This window comes from Sabethes cyaneus, chromosome 2 (assembly GCF_943734655.1).
Source record: "Sabethes cyaneus chromosome 2, idSabCyanKW18_F2, whole genome shotgun sequence".
Lineage (NCBI taxonomy): Eukaryota > Metazoa > Arthropoda > Insecta > Diptera > Culicidae > Sabethes > Sabethes cyaneus.
Window position 1 is genome coordinate 954,796 of NC_071354.1, and position 23,962 is coordinate 978,757.

Here is a 23,962-nt window from a genome sequence, read left to right on the forward strand (position 1 = left end):
AGAAAACTCCAAGGGAAATTTTCCGATTTTCTTGGACATAGCTTATTTTAAAATGTTTATTCGACTTTATTTTGGAATTTACTACCACTGTGGAAAATATTGTGGAAATTTTTTTTCTAGGTAATATTTCTAGATAACTACGAGAATTTACTTATATTTTCATTAAGGAATATTTACTCTGTTCATAAACTATGCCGGTATGAAATGCCCGTATTTATGAAATTCAGAAACTCGACGGCCCAAACCTTCACGATAATTTTGAAAAATATTTAGCGCTGCCAGAGTATTTCTTCGCTTTCCCTGAAAACGATGCCGAACTTGTTAACACTTTCAAAATCCAACCAAATGTTGCGTCACTTGCGATACGAGGTGTTAATCATCAAAATTTGAACTTATGAAATTCCACACTATCAAACTCATTATCATATTATCTGGCACGAGTCACGGTAAATAGAACATCTCTGCAGCACACGTTGAGTCAGTCGCAACGCTATTTGAATTTCCATATCCTGAGCCTATGAATAGAGTACGAGATAAATTTGATAAGAGAAATTCCACAAGACGTCATCGTCACTCTGAACAAGCACCTGTTGTGTTTCACGATTCATCATTAGTGGCCGGCGCCAATGCAACAAAAACAAGAGTGTTTATTTAGAAGGTGTATGAAATAGACACAGTCTAGGATGTTCAGAAACGGCACAGCATCGGCTTTATTGCGTCATAATGCAGTCGACTGTTGAAGCCGGTCCCGGCATTATAAAGATGCTTTTTCAATCGTCTGGAAACGGTCGAATGGGACGTCATGGAAAAATAAAACTAGGTAGAAGTTGAATCGTCATCAGTTGCTGAGATGCTTAAATATTCGCATTCGCAACAGACATTAAGCCGGGTTGCAGGAATCGGCAATGCATCCCAGTTGGCAACACGTCCAGACGCTGCGTCAACAGAGAGTCGATCTGTTCTAGGGTGGAGAGCGGTTGAATCGTAATCAGACAGAGCTGCTATGTCATCATCAGCACAGAAGCACCTATCATCACAGCCGTCGCAGAGCGCCAGTACTTGCGCACATGTCGTGTCGAGAAGGCGGTAATATTGCCGAACGCTCTTATGTGAACAGCTGTCATTCAGCTGCTGAAGTGTGAGAAACCGAATCGTTTCCTGTGGAAATTGTGAGGTGTACCAAATTTTTTTCGTTGTCTAGCACTCTACTAGATTGATTAATCAGCAGTGAATTCCAGCGATAAAATTCAGGATTTATTTTCAATTAAGTTTGGAGCCATAAAAATTTAGCCAGTGAAGCGCGGTGCTCGATACTAAGTGAAATTAATAAGTACGATGGATAGTTTGGAGTCAAAGATAACTTTCGAAATACCAAATCATCTCGATTTTGACAAACTTTTTCGAGGACATAATTATTCGCTGTTTTGGCCAAGTTTGCACTACCAACAGAGCGCAGCAGCAAGTGCAGCTGGACTTGGTTCCATGATGGGTTCAACCGGTGCCGAGACAGTGTTTGGTGATTACAATTCAAGTGACTTTAACCTGTTGAATAGTCTGCAAAATTATGCCAGTCGGAGTGGGCCAGCAAGAGTAGGAGACGGCAGTGAACAGCTGCTTGATCCCACCTACGAGCGGTTTATCGGAGATGTTTGGGTGGGCATTGTTCTTACGCTCATGATTCTATCGTCGATATTTTGCATGTGTTCCTGTTTCCTGTATCACAAATTTCGACAGTGGCAACGGAGCGGTGAGTATCTGGATCCCGTTAAAGATTTAGCAGCAACAAGAATAATTCAACATTTTGATTATCGCTACTCATTCAATGACTTTCTGCTATTGGTACTGTTCGAAGAGAAATAAAAGTTAACCAATCAGATAATTATTGTTATGTGCCATCAAATGAACCATTGAATTATCAATTGTTATTATGCTTATGGTTAAACTACAGAGACTATAGATTACAGAGATGACAAGCCACTCAAAACCTGCTAAATTTCATAAATTCATAATCATAAATTCATAACGGGGAGTTACTTTTATTTGTAATGGTTATTTGTGTAGGGTAAACCGGCGACGAGATTTTAATTATTTTGTTATTTAATTTTTGAGCTGGAGCAAGCTTTAGCGGACATTTAGAAATATAGTTTTTCGAAATATTAAATTCCAAACTTATTTTATCCAAAATTTATGGTCATTATTGGCCGTAGTGCGGAAGATTATCAATAATCGAAGTCTGCTATTTTTCATCGCGACCGGTTTGCCTGAAACCAGTTCCTAGCAAACATAAATGATTCTATCGATTGCTTCCGTATGTCAGTATATAACAAAATATTAAACGGTTGAGAACTTCTTCGAGTTTATCTAGATGTACACGGTTATCCTTGGGTGCGATTATTCGAGAGCAACAGGCTCGTACTCAGATAGCGGCTGTTCAAATCAATAAAATATGCTTTACGAAATTTACGAATGCTTCCTTATCATGAACGTTTGTCGATGCGTACACAGATAATAATTCGACATTGTGTTGACTTTCCACGATAAAGTACGTTCAGTGACTTACACTGATATTGTTCAATATACATATTACACTTATATTGTTAACCCAAATAATCTGAACATCCGTTTCTAAAAAAATTGTAAGAATCTGTTTACTGCCACGGCAAAAATACAGTACACACGGTATTGAATTAACACTTTTTCATTTCGCCTGACCGCAACGGTAAAGCTATTATACCGACTAGTCATAATCATCAATTCACACAGCAACGTCCGCGTTTATGCAAATTGTAGTGTACATATCGCTGCGAAATCATTTTCCCGCTTACCTTCAAGTCACCCTCATATTTCAAACGAGCGTTCTTTTTCCGGTGTTCGGCAGCAAAATGTTAATCATATTAATGAGAAGAATTTGTTCACTTCGATGTTTGATGAATGTTTCACAGCCACCGTTTCACATATGGCCATATAGTCTATAGTCTAACTCTAAGGTACCAACTATGCTTACTTTCCTTTTTACACTGGCTTACGTTAAGAATACTTATCGAAAAACATGCGTTTGCATTCGCTGTTAAATACATCGGATTTGGATTAGTCGTTGGCGAATTGTATTCTTTTTTCACCCCCTAGTCGTAAAACTCTTGCCATGCCAATATAATAATATTTGAAAAATAGCAACATGTGTTTCAATATACGAATGAGTGAGAAGAGAGCATTGATAAAATAGGAAGAGTTTGATACAATTCAATTCTCAGTGTACCCCCGCTATGATTGGTGTCGTTTCGTTTGAATCTACCTTTTCGAAGAAAGCATTTGGTGGCCAATTGTTTGCTGCCGTCATCCACGTGTGCTCACTCTCGTAGTCGAACCCCATGGTAAGTGAATTACCTTAAAATCAAGCGAATGTTGATCGAGCATGGTAGATATTCCTGTTAAAATATTTGCGTTCGCTTTCGCTTTTAATTATCATTGATGTTTACGTTAACGTCAATCACATGGGTTAGGACGCACAGTTGTTTGACAGTTGGAATGGTTAGAACTTAGAATACCAGTTCAAAAGGATTAAAAACAACTCGGCACAAATTGTCTGCCCCCATTCTTCCAGTCGGAATCAAAGCGTTAACAAGGTGATGACAAGTTTCAAATTATAGGTAAATATTGATTTGATTTGATTGATTTCGAAATCTAAGACTGGGAGCAATGTGCTACTTTATAATACAATAGAAGAGGTGTACATATTTGTATTTTAAACATTTTCGATTTACAAAAGCTTATCAAGCGCTAAAACTAATAGTGAAAAAATAACTGAGGTGATTACATCTTTTTGGCAAATCTACGAATATATATCTATATATCATTACGAATTAACCGATAATCCGAAAAAAATTAAGAAGTCGTGACATCCGGTTACATCACCTACTCGATATCTCTATCTTACAAGATTAAAGATCCCGTGATTAAATTCCCAAGAGATTAAATTCCCGAGAAATTGTCTAAATAACAACGACCCCGAGCCTATTGACGATGTTTCAAAAAAAATGAAACTGGAACGAAAATTTGTAAAAAATACTATTGGTGAAAGTTACTTCTCACTTATCTCATTTGACTGATGTAATTGCCTTCGTCAAGCCATTTTCAAGTAGTAACATGTAACAAATATCACATGTTGTTCGGTAGAACTTCGATCACCAATCATCCGATCACACGGTGATTAGTCTCAATGGAGCTTTTCTGCCTTTTAATAAGTGTACAAGTTGTTTACAACTCAATATCCCCCGCGCCTAGTCAGACAATCGAGTCTTTGCCTCCCGTTAGCTGTGCGAATGTCCGAACTTGCACTAGAAGTTCATCACGGACCATCGATGCAAGACAACAACAGTCGATTGACGACTGCTGTGACGGCGCTAGCGATTTCCTTTCGTTCATTAGATGCGCACAAGAATTACAGCGATTGTGCTCAAAAGTTACGAAACCTAATTAGATTAGCACTGCTGTGCCGATTGTAGCAAATCGAAGAAAAGCATGTGGTATTTGTTGATGATATTTCTGTTTTCTTATCAACGAGTCGCGTTGTCTTGAATGTTTGCTGTGCAGTTAGTAAGTGATTGACGTTTATATCAGAATGGAAAAAGCGTATCGAGTAAAACTGAGTTAAACGCACTTTCTGACATAGGATGTAATATTTTTGGGAAAAAGATAAAAGTTTGAAGAAAAAAAAAATGGTGCAGTGATACCACAACCTTTTATTATTGGTCTGGTCATGTACTTCTGCCTGCTGGTAGGTAGGTGCAAGGTGGAAAAAAGTTCGTTTCTCGGTTCAATTGATTCATTCATTCAAATAAGTGTATGTGAAAATTACATACTTAAACTTTTTACCGATACCAATTGAAAATTAATTTTGTAAAACTAAAATGTACTATTCTATTACCACACGAGCTTGCCCTATCTTTACCTTACCCACCTCGCTCTTCAATGTCAGTACTGTTTCCAAATACAGTCATCCTTGGCGAATCTGACCAGCATATGTAACTATAAAAGTGACTTTTGAAGATAATTTTTTTTGCTTGTATGGACTCATTACTGCAACCAGTACTATTGACACAGACTATTGATCTATTGTGATATCGCCCGGGTGTTTGCTGTAACCTGCACTACAATTATTTTTGCTAAAATATCGCTATTGAGTAATGCGTTATGATTTTTTTTTGTGTGCTTGAGTGGATTGGTGTGACCTCCAATGCCAGTGCTACTTTACTACCCACCTTGCTTCTCCATGCCAATGCGCATGAGCAGCACATTTAACTATAAAAGAGTGTTTTTTGCACTATAGAATGCTTTATGGAAGTAACATTGAATCTAGCACGACGGAAGGTAATGAGGGGCCTGAGAGTGTGAATAAAACCATGCTAAAGTCACTTCGACATCGAATGGCCTGGTTCTACTAAGATTCAAACCAACGACCATTTGCTTGTCAAGGCAGACTTGGCAGCAAAAAAGCCCCCTTTTTTAAATACCTATACTTTCATTAAAAATTGTTGCATTGCATTGATGTTGCCCAATAGAGGGTTAAATCTATGAATGGTATTGTATTTATTTATCACCTGAAAAGTAAGACTTATATCGCAGTTACATTTTTTCACAGCCTTGGTTTCAAACTAAACTGCAGGTATTGATTTTTCGAATTGGAACATATTCCCACCTTGCTGAAATGTACGGCAGCAAAAAGCACATTCACTCGTAAAATAATTCCGGGTGGCATGGAGCAGCACGAGCAACAGATTAATTAACACATATGTGATGATTGAAAAATATCTTTCCACATGGTTTAGATGACGACAGTATAAGTACAAAATTACCGCTTTAATTCCACAATAAATGTATACAATACTGTGGCTATAGCTTGGCTTTACCAACACATGACTGTTTGTGGCCAGGCAAGGGAACATATTTTTATTCCGTTTTTCTTTGAGATGGTCCATCGATATCACCTGTCGACCAGTATGTGCAGCCTAGTTCTCAGTTGGAATCCCACAGAAACTCAATTAGTCTACAAAAAAATGAATTCTTTTATTTTGTTGCCACACCTTGAAAAACTTCCAATTGATTATAGATTTTAGGAAAAGGCTCCCCGTTCTTTTGTGTTTGTTGTGATGAAATCAAAAATTGAACACGGAGCATTGAGAACATTTCCAACAATAGAGATAGCACATGTTATACACCTGAAAAAGCATGAACCAGGGAGTAACTAATTGTTTTCATTTGTTCTCGTTTCTTTCGACTCCGTTCAAGGCCATGAACACGAGGCAATGATTATATCACGTGTATAATCCTTGATACACGTGTCGATAGATTGAATTTATGGGTTGAGTCGTCTTCTCCTGGGCGTCCACTGTTATCATTTACAAATTCGTAAGAAAATAGGATCTGTACGTTTACTCTAAGTTTAATTAACTAACAAGTTTAACTAACATTCAGGTTCATCCCAAGTTTTCAACATTTATTGTCAACAGCAGGCCTAAACACCAAAACAGACTTCGTTTCATTTATAAATTTTTACCGTCAAAACTTTCAAATGTACTAGATCGAAGTACTAGCTTCTCAATAATTTATGATATTAGAATTGAGTTAAAACAGAATCTATATTAGTCTGCATGTACCTGCGTTCAAATGTACATAAACAAGCTGCGTCGAAAGTAGAAAGAATGCAGAGACGAAGCAGTAAATTATGAGCGCTCTGGCTGTGGTGCGTGTTGCTGCATAATAATAATTGGTCTGCACGTTAAGGGAATGCTCAAGTATGATTAGCTTTATGTACTTTAGCAGCCGTTTCGTTAATGTTTAGAACAGCCCTTCAATGTTGGTGCGTAGCCAGCTGGAGTTCAGAAGAGATTTATTATTTATTTAGGTTATCTAATCATTCAACCGTATCTTTTTTTATGGAAAACCGGTTGGAAGGTGGTAACAGATAACGTTCTTGTAAGTTTTATCAACGCAAATGTTTACGGTTTATATGATTTGATAATTTGGTAAAATCAAAAGAACCCAATAAATGGCAGTAGATTTTTAAATTTGGCATGCTTTTCTACCTATTTGATAAAATATTGTTGGTGTTTAGCATACGCAAGAAATACAACACAACAACAGAAATATAGCTAAATTGATCGTGAAAAAGCTTTACAGAGGTAATTGATACTATACTGCTTGAAATTTCGAAGTGTCGAGTTAACGGTCTATTTTTCAATGTTTCGGGCCTCAGTTTTTCCTTATTGAGAAAAATCAACATTATTCTAAGGAACGTTTAAAACACAACAATTCAAGCTCACGTTGGTCGGACTTACTGAGTGGATGTCGGACGAAGTTTGCGTTGCTGATTTCCGTTAAATACGTCAACAGTCACGGGTGTTCCCTCGAGATGTTCTCATGTGTAGGTGTGGTAGAAGAGACAACAAAAAATCATGTTTCTCGACATTAATTAGAATGTTGGTGTAATGTCGTAAATTACAAACCAATTAGCATGAGGCCCGGCATCCGCATTGTATTGATTTTGGGATTGAGAAATTGCCTGTGCCTGATGCTAAGAAATAACCAAGCCACTTATGTACGGTGTAAATGGTTGGTAATTTGGACGAATTGATAGCGTATTGTTGCAAAAATATGTACACTAACAGTTTTAGATCATACTGAATGCAAATGATTGATATGTATTTGCTCACTGGTTCTTGTACTTGACTTTGTTCCGTTGGTTTTAAATTTGCTGGGGAGTCGTGAAGATCATAACAGGGAGAGAAAAACTTTTCAGTTGCTGGGAAACTTGGTAAAGCGTTAATCATTAGTTACAACTAGTGTAGCAATGCATGAACTTGAACTTCAATAACATCTTCGTTACGTGCTGCATCGTGTTCGCAATGATAACCCTCGACTGATCTCTGTTGCTTTATTGTGACAATTACAGTTATAGGATGAAATAGTTACTATTTAATATAAATATAAACTACACATATACGGAAAACAGCTGCCCAATTATTTTCTTATCTGGTGTAAAATATTCGCTGTAGACTTGCCGCTACTACATTTGAATCGAAAATTTGCCCTACGGGAGAGGTCAACTGTGACATCTGCCTTTTGCTATGGGTATTGTTGGGCAGCGATTCGCTTAAATTGTCGTTTTGACAAACTAGTGAAATAGGGTCAGTAGGGGTTGAGAAAACACACATGTTCAAATTCAATCCCATTCTTTTTTGCAGTGCTATTTATTATTACCTAGCACACGCCTGGTAGCTTTTAATGCAGCTTTAGAGCTCATTAATATTGAAGAAGCATAAAAGAATCATTGACTTCATTCCTTTTTTATGCATTTAAAAAATCGACTAATATCAATCAGGTTAAATTTTAGAATATTTTTTTAGAGTTTATAAATTGTGAAACTTTCAAAGCTATCTGAACTTATTTTTAGACTACTGTTTTAAAAGGTTTCCCTATCATAAAGCTGAATAATACTTATTTAATAGGTATGCAGCTCAAAAACACAAACTTGAAAGATTTTATTTCCATTGTAATAAGATGGGCAAGATTATAAACGAAAGCGAACCTGACGAAAGGCTGAGCAAGAGATATACCAATTTATATACCTATGTTGGTGCTCTTTTATGCTTCCATGCATTTCCAAGCATGTTTTACATGATAAAACTGAATGGCATATAGTCTAAGCCTGACGCAGATGAAAAAGTACTTGATACATTGTCGGTCAAACTTTTGTTTCGAGTTGTGATTGCATTATCCTGGCAGGTACAATAGAAAACAAAATGGCCTCAGGAAAGTGTCTCGATCAACAGCTTTAGAAACCTTTAACATTCCAAGGAATAATAAACTATTGTTAATGATATTAAACGATGTACCTCAGATTTCAATTATAGGTATTATGTTGCACAATACAAACTACGGCAGGTATTTACATTTATTCGATTGTTGAATTTTATGTATGAATGAGGGAGTTTACAGGCAAGCAGGCAAATACCCCTCCAGGATAACGTTAGCCTCTAAAATTAAATTGCTGGAGCCTGGAGGATGTGCAAGCGAATGGTTATTAAAAGCATTTTAAATATACTCTACCTATAAATAGGCCTTGTATTCACAAATAATATTTCAAATTCCCATCATAAAACCTCTTTCGTGACAGGTCTTGGTTACATGCCGTTACCGTTCGTGGGAAAGTCGTTCCATTTAAGTAATTTCCTTACAAACGTCAAAGATTGCAATGTGCACAGCTGCTTGACTTTGTAGCTGTGCTCTGCGAAAGATTCCTCACCCACCCTTTGCGTCTGTCTGTAAAAGTGTATACATAAAACATTGACATCCTGGAACGGCTTCTCCTGTATCATATTCCATACAAACTCTACGGGAAGGAAACCAGCCAATATCCGTGCAGTAGTCGGTGCAACTTCCCATGCATATTTACCGTGTTTACCGAAGTTCAATGTTTGTCTGCAGCAGCACGTTTTTCACATGAGTCACACTTGAAAAACTAATAAAAATGAAATTATTGCTGTAAATACTGGAGCGGAAGGGACAATCGAGAAGTTTATGGCTTCTGCAAATAAAATTGACCGTGCTAAGGGAGGATACCAAAGAGCATCTTGCTGAAAAATTGAGTATAGTAATACCAGGAACACGTTTAGCTTTTCCAAGCACACGACTCAGTTCACTTGCGGGAAGTTAAACTTCCTCTCTCCACCGGCTGGGTTTATATTTGATGTCTTCTTGACGTTTCTCCCCTAAGAGAGTTGATGCCTTTCTGTTGCCCGATATAAGACAACATCGTAATAATAGGGGGATTTATACTTGAGTTTAATTAGTAACTCCTGATGGTGCACGCAGACTGAAGATTGCTGTTTCGAGGGTTACACTAGTTTTCCTGCCTTTTGTGTATCAGTTACTGATGAGGCGTCAAAAATCTGGGGTTTAGCCATGGGCAAAGTGAATAAATCAATGTGCCGACGATTGAGGTTTGAATGGCGATGAATTTTATTTATTATTCGAATAAACAGATAGAATGACTAAAAAACAAATAGCTTTAAATTTTGGTCACCAAATATGTGGTATGCAATTGTTCAACATATATAATGTCAGTTATGTTAGATGGCTTCACTGTAGCTAACTGACTTTTTTTTCTTTGGAAGAGTTTTTATGGACCAGCAGATATGATGAAAGATGATACGTACTCTAGTTTATTACTGCTTTGGAAGTAAAACTGTTTGTGCTACCAGTATTGTATTATGATGGTGGCGTTGAATCATAAAAAATGAAGAAATTAATCATAATTGTGGCATTCTTCAAAAAAAAATTTACTATTTACTGCATATAAGTTTTTTCTATACAAAAAGGAATAGTAGAGAAACATAATTGCTGAAGAATCGCCTGATTCTAATATTTCTAAACATTTCCAGTGAACTGAGGTATTCCCTGGTTATATTAACCAAAAAACTAATATCGATTAATAATCAGACCATCAGCATTAAGCAAACCAATCAACACGGTATAAAATATTGTCCCGCTTGACCCCATAAGGTGCTAACAGCTGTTCAAAAATTGTGCAACTAACGAAAGGCAATCGTTTATCATTACGGGCATAATTTGTCAGAATTTGTGGCACACTTCCTTCGGTCTGACAGCTCGAAGCTGTAGCTGCACTGTGTGTGTTTGTTTAAAGAATTAAAGTCTCATTCACTTCCGACCGGTGATAGGGAAACCCTATACAAAAAAACTCGAACATCTGCCGGAGTTGCAGTGACCATAGAGTGCATTTTTAAAAACTCTGACTGCTTTCCTGTTGCTTTACGGCTAATAAATGACTAATATGTATTTCTTTCTCATTTATTTGTACCTTTCCAAACGGTAGGGCTTCACCTTCCGTCATTACCTGAATAAGTATGAAATTTACTACTTCCTGTCCATGTGCACGCAGTCAGACAATTTTCGATTGTTGCTTATAAATTTTCAATTATCCACCGCCTTTGTTGCGCGAATATCGTATATACCGTGCCGGTTCGGAATAGATTTACCGAAGAGTAAAAGAATCAACATGGAAGGTGTGAAGGCGACCCTTAGTATTGTGCATGTGGAAAAGGGCCGTTTTGTTAATTTATATCACACACAGTCGGATGTATCTGTCTGCTAGTTACTTTTCACTTTTTCTTAACCGAGTCGAATTTCCGTCGGCCACAGCGACAACCCATGCGGAGGAATAGCTGGTTACGGATCCACGGTTTATGAGAGGATATGGATGTGGTACCAACGAAGCAAAAGTTAAGCTTTTAGTGTCCAAACTTTTTCTCAGTCAGAAGTTTATGAGGATGTATATTGTACCCAGTGACCGTTTTGGAGCTCAAGAATGCCGAGATTAACGCATATAAACGAGTTATATTTAATGATTATAAAAGTAAAGAAAAGAGTTGCCATTGGTCAAAAGTATCTGCCTTAACGAATGTCACAAATGCGTGACACAATGGACAGCCGAAGAAAAGTGGTGCAAACGGCGGAAATGGTGAGGGATCAATGGGTGCACTGTAGGAGAGCGCGAAATGTTATTTGCCACCCTGAATGCTCCAATAATCCGGCAAACATGAAAGCGAAAGGTCGCAAAGGTTTACTACTCTACTATGGCAATAGAGTCAAACAAAGTTTGAGCAAGTAGAAAATAAAATAAACAAAAAATTGAAATTAAGAAGGTGGAAAGTTAAGTAGTTGAGAAAAGGATCTTTAAGCTAAAATTAAAAGCCGGATTTTGAGTAGCAAAAGCCTCCAAAATGAGACCCGCCCACCGTTTATGACTCCCCCCATTGTGCTCACAGGACCTTATTTTATTTCTGAAATAAAACACATTCGACGACGCCGAAAAAAGCGAGATAGGCAGTACAAAGTGGGAAGAATAAAGTATCGACAAAGAAAGAATAAAGAAAGTCTGCCAGATGATTTCAAGTGTTTTCTTGTCCGGTAACCAAGTCAATAAAATTATGAAGAAAGTGCTGAACGAGCCACAAATGCTGGTACGAATTAGGCGTGCTTCCGGTATTTGTGTTTCTTTTTTTCGTATAATTGTAGAGAAACAATAAAGGAAACTAAATTTCACAATTAATTGCAACAACGGTCAGTTTCCGCCAAAAATTACCTTTTTTGAATTCTGATTAACGCTAAGCTTCCAATCGTAGTTAAACAAATTAATAAGCATTTTTAACCTTTGCGCGATCTACATTATTTATAGTATAGCTATAATCATCATTCATGAACAGTCCGTCCTGCTTGGGTGTTCGTTGGCAACGCGATAAGAGTAAAATTGAAACGTTTCACGCCATGTGATCATTTTTGTCACATTGTTTGAAATGATGGTATTATAGAAAAGTATTGTTCAGACTAGCAGGTGCTTAAATACTACTACTACTAAAAATGGTATAATAAATACCTACAAATTGTGTACAACAATTTCTGGGTCTTAATTTTTTTTTCAGCAATTCGTAGTTCTGTTAAGCCAGTTGTATCTATTTGATTGAGCCGAATTCAACAATCCAATTTTATATTGATTCCATTGTACTGCGAAGCAATAAAAACACCTATGCTTTTTCGTGAATTGGTGTTTTCAAAGCGTCGAATAGATCAACTTGCTTCGAATATCTAACGGGGGCTGTTGGTAATTAGCAAGAGTACTTATAACGATTTTTTTCCAAATTTAAGGTTTTTGTTTGAAGTAAAGCAAAGTAAGTAAGGTTTTTGTTTGAATGTAAGAGCGTGCTATTTTGTAAAGAAGATAGTGGCAAATGAAGTATGTTTCGTGGGAAAAATGTTACCTAGAAGTACCGGATCGTTATGAAGCAAAAATTTTGACATACTAAAATACCCAAAAGAAAGAAAGCATGAGACAATACTAATAAATTGATTTTGATTATGCACAAAATCGTATAGGTGGTGTTAAAGTAAGGCAATTTGGAATCGGAAGCCAAATATAATCAAATAAAAATGTCAAAATTTGGCTAAAATGTTTCATTCAAATTTGACGAAATGGCTCTCAAAAACTTGTGGTTTGCTGAATATTATTTATTTATTTTGCGTGCTAACCATGGCAGCTTATTTCATTAGCTTTGATAGTTTCTTTCGGTGGGAGAAGTACGATGTTTTTGGTACATTTGGCACAGCTACACTACAGAAAGTATCAACTCTATTAATATCCTCAACCTGGTTTTCCGCATACGTCATCATACAGACCTAATCAGAAATTAACGTCAGGCATCAGTCCACTCAAACTAAACGAAGAAGACTGTTTCGAATTCAAAGTACCTATACATTTTCCAACGCTGATGTATATTATTTTCTATTATCTTTACAGTTATAACTGCTCGGTCCCAAACGACTTCTAATATGGACATAGAGTCACCTCCGCCCTATGACGTCGAGTCACTACCGAGTTATACGATAGTATCTGGTTTGCCCAGTTACAACGATGCCATAGAACAATTGAAGCAAAAGCAGCAACAAAAATACATTGGTTACGAACCAGTCAAAGTGCACCGACCATCGGTGGTCAAAATGTTCGAGTCCCAGTCTCAGGATCTGATGACGGGAGGGGACAAGCACGAGGAAATCCGATATAATTTTCTTAACAGTCGTTCGACAAGTCTGTTAATAAGCGCCGAGTGCACGACCGTGGAACAAACGCCAGCCACGAGCAGTAGTTCTAACGAGAGGAATGGTGTAGTTCCTAGTAGTAAACGTCTTACTTCAGATGCTCGCGAAAACAGTGAAGAGAGTTTTTCTACTTTAAGAAAATTTGATGTTTGTAGGTATACGTTAGAAAACGATCAAAGTAACGAAACCAGCAGCTAATTTATTAGGAAATATTTTACATGCAACTATGACTGTGTTATTAAATGATAATTTATTCATCTGCCAAAAGACATTGTTCATTAGTAGTTTACAAAGGATGTTCCTTGCATGAGTGTGGTTGAAACAACCAACGGGGAAGTTCTCGATAGTCAATAATCAGAGAACTATTCAACGCGAATTGCTCACACAGCTACTCGAAAATATAATCTTTAAATATTATTAAACGTATACTTATTACAAACTGGTTGATCTTTATATGTTTTATATCACAGTCCGATGTCCGATCCCAAATTTTATGTTGTTTTTGTAGCGTAGTTCAGCACGCTTTAACTTATGATATTATTTCCTTATTACCACATAAATTACAGTCGATAAAACCAGCTTATAAATATAATTCTTTGATGAATATACGAACATGACATTCAGACCTTTTTAAACAACATGCCTTCGATAACTAGGTATCTAACTATTTCGTAAATTAATCGATTTTATTAGTTCTAGGCTCATGCAGGTATCTGCAAAAATCTTTCTAAATTATCGTTCTGTATGGCGTATGGGGTGCAATTGATAACCCGATAAGTTGCATGATGAAGTGTAAAAACCTGTGCCGTCATACGGTTTACTGCTATCTGTGAGTCATCATTTTCGCACTAGGAGATCACACCTGATACAAGTTTTACAAACAATTTGAAAAATGGATTGCTTCGCAAGGAATGGAGGAAAAATTTCCATTTTCTTTCCCTCCCAATTGTTTACTTACCATGGTAGGTATACAATGGAATGACGATAAAACGGCGATGAAATTCAACCACCCTCTTTGCACTAAAGCGAGAAAACACGTTACAATGCTACCGACACTTTACAAAATGAATGTAATAAAATTTTACATGACAAAAGGCAGCCGCCCATAGTTAAGCATTGCTATAATACTAAAGAATCGGATGTTTTTTGCTGGATGATATCCTCCCTAGCTATCTGGTGACTTCGAAATGAAATAGGAAAGTTTCATTTGTTATACACTTGCCATACCATCGCAGGTCCCATGGGAGAAGATTCACAATTCTGCTGCAATGTTTTACAAACAGTGGGGTTCGAATGAGTAGTGATCATTCTCCTAGTGAAGAGTGTTAATTTCCACTCGTTGCTGTGTATCAAAATTTGCTACTTGCTTGGTTACCATTCCATCAGAGGTAAGTTCTCCAAGGGCCAAATTTGCCTCTGTAGAGAAATAATTGTAGGCTGGATAGGATGCAGTTTTTACCCTTCATGCTATCCAACCCTACTAGTGGCGCATTATTACGGAATCGAAAAACTTATACATTGCAATCAATAAAATAATCAGAAATATCCGGTTTTTTTTTTAATAAATATCCATAATTCTCTAAGTTAAAGTATTGTAGGTGATATATTTACAAATATTGGTTATCCTAATTTACACATATATTTTGACTATTATTCCTGTGGCTATTGTTGCTCTCTTCAAGTTCCCAGTAAGAATTTGTCACACAACGTCGGACATTAATACATAATACCACCTATAGATTGCCAACTATAGAATAAAGATTCCAATTCAGCTATACAGTAAGAACGTAATCCACAATGTTTGACGAAATAAAAAAAATCAAAACGATTTAAACATGCTTATGCATTTGGTTGAATCCCAAATCCCAATGAAACCGATTTGGCATCTGAAATAAATCACTACGGTAGCATATGTGGGAAATTTATGAATCCCTACTCATCAAGTCTGCTTGCAAGTGATCGATGAAAAAACAAAACAACATCAAATCTCACACTCCTGATAATTTCATACTTTTAACAGGAAAAAATAACCACTCATATCGTATTTAGTGTGATAAAGGTCATATTTCCAGCATGGGAAGCAAATGAAAATCCCTAATGACTTCTGCAGTGGTGACAGCTTTCGCTCTAGGCAAGGATCTCTAGATATTGAAACATAACAGGCTCAAGAAGAAGGTATTGATTTTCTGTTGCGCCGCCAGGCAGGAAGGTTCACATAAAATTATTGGTCCCGCAACCGAGGGAGAAAAGTAGGAAAATACTTAACTGTGAGAAAATGTCCCCTTCGAAGATTCAACTTTTTGTTTATTTGTTTTCGCTACCGTTTTCGAACCTACTGCCGCTGGCAGAGGACATTAGCATCCCCTACTGAGTTGTTCCTTACTACGGCCAAGAAACTTCACTGTTTTCTAAGGTATGATGCTGGTATATCGGAATCTGGATATTGAATTTTTATCTTCATGGTAAAATGTTGCTTTGAAAGGACTCTTTCACCATATTTACATCGTTGGATGCAAGCGGAGATCGGTCGTAAAGATAATCTATTTTCTCCGATAATCAATGAGTCCACGAACCAAAGCTAATGATGGAGCCAATGTGACCCACTAGCTGTTGACTCACTAAATACAGTAATAAGTTTAATCCGTGGTAATAATTGATTGGTTATAGAGAAAAGCACAACGTTCCAATAGATTTATGTCATTTAATAAGGTACGAATTTTTAACTCGTGTATTTGTAATGTTACACCTCTTAAATTAAAACTCGATCTGTCTTGTTAAGTGAACAATAGCACTAAAATAATTCTTTTACAATCAGCTAGACATTAACTTAACCACACGTTTCAACTTGCGATGAATCATGCAATTATACACCGCAACCTGATATGTATATGGGATAGAGTGTCACCATTTGGAACCCTTTCTAATGTTCGCTTTAAAGTATTTATGAAACCACCTAAAACGAAAACCCATAAATTTTTCATGCTTTGTGTTTTCTGCTGCTTTGTACGTCACCTATCTGCTTCGTTATTTAGGGTAGGTAAATCAATTCGATTAGTAAAAGGAACAGAACAGACAAACCTATACTGACACAGACAGACTGATTCTTGAGCTTAAGGTGATATCTTAATCCGTACTGGCATTTCCCTGGGTAGTTGGAAACAAACTCGTCTGCCCCTTCCATTCCGCTCTATCTACTGTACAACCGTGATAAATTTCGGTTTCTTTTGCCGCGTAGAATTACAAGTAGATCTAATTCCGTCAATCTGCAGTCTGTTTTTGGTGCACAGAAAAGAAAAGCTGCAGAAAATCCAGATGTAGGAGAATCATACAAATTAAAATTATGAAATGAGCTACAGAAAATAAAAACATTTTGACATGGGTAGCTCATTACGAAAAATATTGTGAAGTAATTAAGCCATTACAGCCAATTGGGACATACATATTCCTCTTAGTTAAACCGTTTGAAAAATTCAAAAAACGGAGGATACAATTAAGCATTTGTTTATATAGTAGAAAGGGCATCACATTACAGAAACAAAACAAACAAACGCTTATTCTTCAACATTGCGTATATTTTATTATCTGGAAGCTAATTACAATTGAAATTTATGTAATTTACAGTCAACGTCGTAAATCTTCTGACAACTTGTTATTTCTTGCAGTAATTTATGTTGTGCCTTTTTTTTCAAATCTCGTCTTCCTATATTATTCTTTTTCTCTGTTTTTAAAACCTATTTCGTACCGACTTTCCATCTTGCTGATTACATCCAGCTGTCAAAAATAGACAACAGCATTTTCCCTAATTTTCCTTTCTATTACTGTCCCTTACGTGATCTTTCGAACTCGACATTCTCGCCACATACTTGACGTGGGAAGGCAAACTTTCCGCCACAAAAATGTGTTTCTAATTTTCTCTACCTATCGACATGTTTTTTGCTTTCCCTCAGTATAATTTGTTACATTCTCGCGTTGTGCTGCCAGGTTTTAAAGGAAACAGGGTTTTCAAGTTCAAAGTTGGGACGCACAACTGAAATCATCAGGCCTTCTCCATACGATCGCGTGCAGTCAAAACACTCAACAGGCATTATCAAAATAGTAAAGTTGGCTTCCGATGGAGTGGTACTTCATGTATCAACCTTGGAAGATACGAAGTGCGCTGTGAGTATTGTAGATGGCATAGAATTACATATGTTTTTCGTTCTGTTGTGATTTGAGCGATGCTGTCATTTCCCACTTGTGTAAGTACCTGGTAAAACATCACTGAAGGTAATGTAAGACATCTTTGGATGCCTAACTTAATTAGTTTGATGATTGGTAGATCAGAGAAACGCATGACTAGAGTTTCCGGCAGCAACTAAGACGACCGCATTTGCTTGCTGCAGCCAGAAAATACATACACATTACATAATATTTAAGTTTGAAAAATTCAAATCCAGTCTTGTCGACTTCTAAAAAAGCCTTATGGTATGTAACTTTTGTAGAATTTTTCCTTCTAACCAATTTTTATGATGATTTGAGATTATTGCCATACGATAACAGCCTCCTAGCTCACTATCTTGAAAATATCCGGTGAAAAATTGGTTATTTGATGAATAATAAGCCACCGGAAAGGACTGATACCTGGCAGAACTCTACAACTTAAATGGATAATTTCAAGGATTTGGGAGAAGGAGAAACTAACGGAGGAGTTGATGGAAGGTATGGTTTGTCCCATCTACAAAAATGGCGCTCGGCTCGGTTGTTACAATTACCGCGGTATTACGATGATCTACGATGCCTACAGGGCGCTCTCTCAGATGGTGTTTGGTGTTACGTTGTCTATCCGCAATACCAAGAGATTTCGTTGGGCAGTATCAGGCAGGTCTTATGGCGGCTAGTGCTACTACAGATCAAATTTTCATTAACCGGCAAATCTTGTCATGAAACAAAGTGCGCACGGATCATATTTTCGTGGAAATCAGGGTAGCATTTGATACAGTCGAGCGCGAAACGCTATGAAAGAACAGTTTTCCGGACAAACTGACGTGGCTGATCAAAGCTACCCAAAGCGAGTGATGCGCAACGTGTGTGTTTTGGGGGCACTCTCGAGTCTCTTTGAATCGGACAAAGGGTTGCGGCAAGGGAATGGACTGTCTCATATGTTATTTAATATCGCTGTTGAAGGTGTGATCCGGCCACTGGGCATCGAAACGAGAGGGGCGATCTTCGGCAAAAGTGGCCAGCACCTAAACTTCACGGACGATTTTAACATCATTACCAGAATGGGAGGATAGGGTTACAAATCAATGCATCAAAAACCAAATATATGGTAGGAAGAAGCTCCAGAGAAAACAACATTCACCTCTTATGGGCTGGAACCGGTTGATGAGTTCATATATGGGGAATCTTTGGTCACCTCCGACAGTAATACCAGCGTTTTCCCCACCACAAATGCGTCGATTAAGGAACATAGGCTGCCGCATAAATCTGACGGACTTGTGTAGTATTTTAACAAAATACAAAAGAAAATCGGAGAGTACCGTAGATGTAAAGACGAGCTGCCGGCTCTACTTGAAAAGAGTCCCATTGTGCACCTGCAGAAGTCGACCATGTAGGAAGAAAGTCGAACGACTGTGCAGTAAAATCCGTTCTCCTCAAGAACCCCACCGCACCGGCACCAGTAATGGAATGGCCCAACGTGCTAGATGGCCCTACTAGGTCTAGGCCGTCTTGCGTGTGTCGAGATAGTCAACAAATTAGTGACGAGTAGCCCAGTACAGAGTACAGTGGAGCTGGAGAGAAATTTTTGGTACAATTCGAGCCATCCCGGTTTTTTGCTGCTAGAAGTATGAAGTTTTCCGATGGTTTCTGAATGAAATATTTTTATTGAATATAGGAAATAATTAAATCGAAAAAGTGTCATTAGAATCACACATTTTTCGATTTAATTTATTCCATTACCCAATATAAAACTTCATCATTGGTACAAAACATTCATACGCAGTTGCACGGTTCTACTATGATAGGGATTTTCACTTAATATTTATTATTGTCCCTCGAGCACGTTTCATTCACAAATCCTATTATTTATTATCGTGAGAAATATACAACCATAGCTTATTCGACGGTACAATAGACTAACACGTTGTTTTGCAATCAAGGATCAGTAAGTAAGTTTTTATTGAAATTCCATTTATCATCAGTCTTTTATCAAAAACAGCGTTTAATACACTCACACATTGTATCTCACTTATGTGCACACATGTAACTACAAATAACCTCAAATATAAATAATCTTATATGACTCTCTTATAACTAAAGCAGTTAAAATATACACTTCATATATATTTACAAAATATATCCACACAGTCTATAATCTCTGCATAAATATGTAATTTTATAAGATAGTAACACAGTCATTATTCAATTGGTCTTCTCCGGCATTACCGATTGTTCTCGCGTTTCTTTTCGTTTTCCAACACACAAATTTGAATCCTAACGGGGACGCTATCGTTGCTGTCCGCCTTGTTTGCATGACTTTGCACGACTTCCGATGCATTGACTATAGTTTTAGGTGTTATCCTTGACGTCCGCTCTTCCGATGCGCCCCGGTCAACAAAGTTGTAATGAATTTCTTCGAAGACAGTGACATTGAGCCAGTTTTGCGGTCGTGAGTCGAGAAATTTTATGATGGCAGGTGGGTACATTGGAGCCGTTTTGTGGGCTGGCTCGTGCCCAGTACGAGTCTGTTGTCGAGCGACGATATTTTGTACAGCATCCTCGTAGGTTGGTAAACCGGAAGCGATGGTGTACGAAGGAAGCGTTTCGGTGTCGTACGGCGGGGGCGCCTCGATGTCCTGCGTGGAAAGGGTATGACAGGTGGAAATAGACACTGAAATAAGAAAAAATAAAAACCTTGATTCTTATGATGTTCCATTAATCATTATACAAAAAGAAATCTTTGGATTGGGTTTTACAGTTTTACAGTTTTTAATAAAAAAATTAAATAATCTAGAATATGTATGTCCAATATTTCATAATCGGACGTAAACTTTATTTGTATATGCTATAATATATTTAGAACTTTGAAATAAAAGCGATAGAACACGAACTGCCACATTCACAACTACCCCACCAAATTGTACAAAATGGACAAAACCACTCTAAGAACTAAATACTGATTACAATTCTTCAACACCCCATCGATAAGCCCACAATATTGGTATTCCGTGCCCACATACCGATATGATTATCCAATCTGACACAGCCGGTGAATTTCCCCCTTCTTTATGTATTTTTGCAGCGATCCAAGAAAAATAAGGAGCACACCGGGAATATTGCATCGTAATCTAATGTAATGTTCGTTCCTTACACACCGTCCGGAAACACATGCAGCATGCTCTGCTCATGCATAAAAGAACAACCCTCAAAATATGTCAGCATGTGCAGCGAATGGATTTTGAACCAAATGCGTACAATACAAGTGTGGGGTAAGCATGGAGGGAAGAAACGGAGCTTGCTCGACATCGAGTATAGAGGCCTTTATCAATCATTTTACCCCCGACCTCCGAAGAGGTTACCATGTGTGGTTTGGTGAGTGAGAACCAAGAAGAAACGCGAAGAAACCACCAAAAATAGTCTCACATTTCCATCATTTATCATTTTTAAGTAGCGAGAAAACGAAAAATTGCACATAGACAGCCAATCGTTATGAGCAACAAGAATTAGATCCAAAGAAATGTTAATATTCAAATGTAACGGAATTAAATTTAATTTAGAAGCGACAGAAGGAGATGGTATGCACAATATATTAGGCCATTACAAATATTTAATAAAGTTTTTGTCCCTCCGGTGTTGGGCAACTGAGGAGGGGGGCAAAAAAACTAAGAGATTTTTTTAATCGAGCAAAAACAAACAAATGCGTTTTAAGTATTTTTACTTAAAGTTTACATGTGAAAACCAAATCTATTCTTGCTTTTTAATATGTATGTTATTATTCTCCATGGAATAACCTTCGAAATGAAACAGAAAATCGAAAGAACTTTTTTTGTCTATTTTCGGAAATTTCATTGGTCAAATTTCCATTTCTGTTTCGCGTTAGAAACGCCCACAGTCAATTGATTTAATAAAAAAAAACTTTGACTTATTTCCCACAAGTTATCTTTTTGCCCCCGATTTTACAAGCCAAATTCAAATGGGGTGACAAAAACTTTTAAAATAATTTGCAATGGCCTTATTTCGATAAAAGCAACAGTTTTAAAAACATGGTCCATTTCACCTAAGCGGCTGTCCATATCACCCCAAACAAAATTTTGATGACAAAAAATCATTTTTTTTATCATATTTTAGCAAATTAAGCTAGATACAATAGTTAAACTTAGTTGGTAAACAGTAAGCATGTAAATCTCAGGATATGATTAAATTTTTTTGAGTTTTGATGCATAGATTTATAGAGATTATAGGTGATTTGCTTAGAGTGTCCAAATTCCTTCAAACTACCCTATAACAAAATTCATGATGAATAATTCAATTACACTCATTTCGTTCTAAATGTCGTTTTTTCTATAAAAGTAACAATGGCCAAATCCCCGAAATAATTATTTTTTCGTGAATCATGGAATTGTTGTTATTGAACTCTTGAACGCATTGACAGAATGTTGCAGTTTTGGTGCCAACATGTCAAGAAATCTGTTCTGAACACATTTTCCATATTTTGCATACAAAACAACTTTCATATGTGACTCTGAATCTTTAAAGACGAAAGTCAATAATCGGCTTTACCCGTTAGAGGGTTAAGTAAACGTTACTGTTTTTGAAGTACATACTTAAGATTCTCTACATCAAAACTAATTGCTTTGTAGAGACGGCTCTGCCAGTTTAATCTAAATATTTATCTATTTTGTGTTTTATTACAAGCGGTTCCGATGATGCAGGACACAAAAATGGAACCACGAGTAATGGGTAACAAGATAAGAAAACTAATTAGGTATTAGGTAGTTCGGATGAAATGCTTATAAGGGCAATGTGGTTTTAGTTTGGATTTTGATCTACACTGCTCTAGAATAGTGTACTATGAATCTACGTGGAGCTAACCGGATGTAAAAATTGCAGTACTACAGCGGTAAAAAACATAGAAGTTTCTCTATTATTATAGAATTGAATGTGTGTTGCACATGAGATGCTTAGTTGACTTTGAGTAATTAGTACAAAATCGATACTTGTTGTTTGTTGGCAGTAATACTCGTTGGTTATTTTGAAGTAAGTATATCTTAGTCGTGATAGAAATAATAATGAAAGACTTTTTAATTTGAAATTATAAATCTTAGATACATATTGTTTAACCGGGTTGTAACCTTTAAATCTGCATTTAAGAAATTGCTCGTCCCATCGTCAACTGGAGGATTGTACTCAATATTCTGTATCAGTACAAACGCGTCATTTTACGATACATATTATGTTTCACTTCACTTCTTTACATTTCATTTAATCGTTGAATGAGTCGTTTTACTGATTTACCTTTTGTAAACAATAGTAAAACAAAGTAAAACGAAAAACGGTTCAGGAATATTATAGTAAATCCTGAACTTCAATTCAATTGCATTGTAATAGAGCAATAAAAATACATCCACATCCAATTTATTACGAACAAAAATCGATTTGCTTTCATTTGCTCGAACACTCACCACATTTCTGCCACTTCCGATACTTGTAATAAAGATAGCAGGAACACACACAAAACAACCCAGACAGGGACAGCAGCACCATCACAGCTCCTATCCACAAATAGCTCGGATCCACAAGTTGTCCCTCCGTGGTATCCCAATCACTACCGTCGCCGGGAGCTATTCCCCATCCAATTGCTCCACCACCCACACTGCGATCACCCGCAAAATGCCTTAAACTGCTCATCAGATTGAAATCACTTGAATTGCGGTCTCCCAATACAGTCGAATTTAGAGCACTGCTTATTTTCTGCCTATACGGTTCACTGTGTAGATTCTGCCAGTAGAGCGTATAATTGTTGTCACGGATCAACTTATCAAAGTCCAGATCGGTGGGCACTTCGAACGTGATTCGCGATTCCTGGTTATCCAACATAATGTTAAGGTAGGCGAGAGCAACGTCATAGAAAGAGTTCTTTTTTGTTTTATATCGGTCAGAAAATTTTAGCCCAAGAGACTAAACAATATTTTCCAACCGTTCACTACGGTGTCCATGCAGCAACTAAATGCTTGACGTTGCTTGCAGCATAGCATAGCTTACATATTCTGTCGAGAACATGCTAAACCAACACAATGAACATAATCAGCTGTTA

The 23,962-nt window shown here is 37.1% G+C and overlaps 2 protein-coding genes across 2 annotated transcripts; one reads left to right on the forward strand and one right to left on the reverse strand.

Moving 5' to 3' along the window:
* The first annotated feature begins 1,077 nt into the window (after window positions 1-1,077).
* On the forward strand, window positions 1,078-14,085 carry LOC128737057 (protein commissureless 2 homolog). Its single transcript, XM_053831605.1, has 2 exons — window positions 1,078-1,747; window positions 13,370-14,085. The coding sequence occupies exons 1-2, from the start codon at window positions 1,336-1,338 to the stop codon at window positions 13,864-13,866; spliced, it is 909 nt and encodes a 302-aa protein (XP_053687580.1). The 5' UTR covers window positions 1,078-1,335; the 3' UTR covers window positions 13,867-14,085.
* A 6,005-nt stretch (window positions 14,086-20,090) lies between these two features.
* Window positions 20,091-23,745, reverse strand: LOC128738675 (protein commissureless 2 homolog). The gene is made up of 2 exons (XM_053833993.1): window positions 23,331-23,745; window positions 20,091-20,539 (listed from the first exon to the last, which is right to left on the reverse strand). The coding sequence occupies exons 1-2, from the start codon at window positions 23,743-23,745 to the stop codon at window positions 20,091-20,093; spliced, it is 864 nt and encodes a 287-aa protein (XP_053689968.1).
* Between the last annotated feature and the right edge of the window lie 217 nt (window positions 23,746-23,962).

Bases quoted from the DNA above. Each gene is read 5' to 3' on its own strand.
- LOC128738675 (XM_053833993.1), bottom strand. From the start codon at position 23,745: ATGTTGGATAACCAGGAATCGCGAATCACGTTCGAAGTGCCCACCGAT. The intron at 20,540-23,330 runs GTGAGTGTTCGA...TTCTTATTTCAG, and splicing joins TCGGAAGTGGCAGAAATGTG to TGTCTATTTCCACCTGTCAT.
- LOC128737057 (XM_053831605.1), top strand. From the start codon at position 1,336: ATGGATAGTTTGGAGTCAAAGATAACTTTCGAAATACCAAATCATCTC. The intron at 1,748-13,369 runs GTGAGTATCTGG...TTATCTTTACAG, and splicing joins TCGACAGTGGCAACGGAGCG to TTATAACTGCTCGGTCCCAA.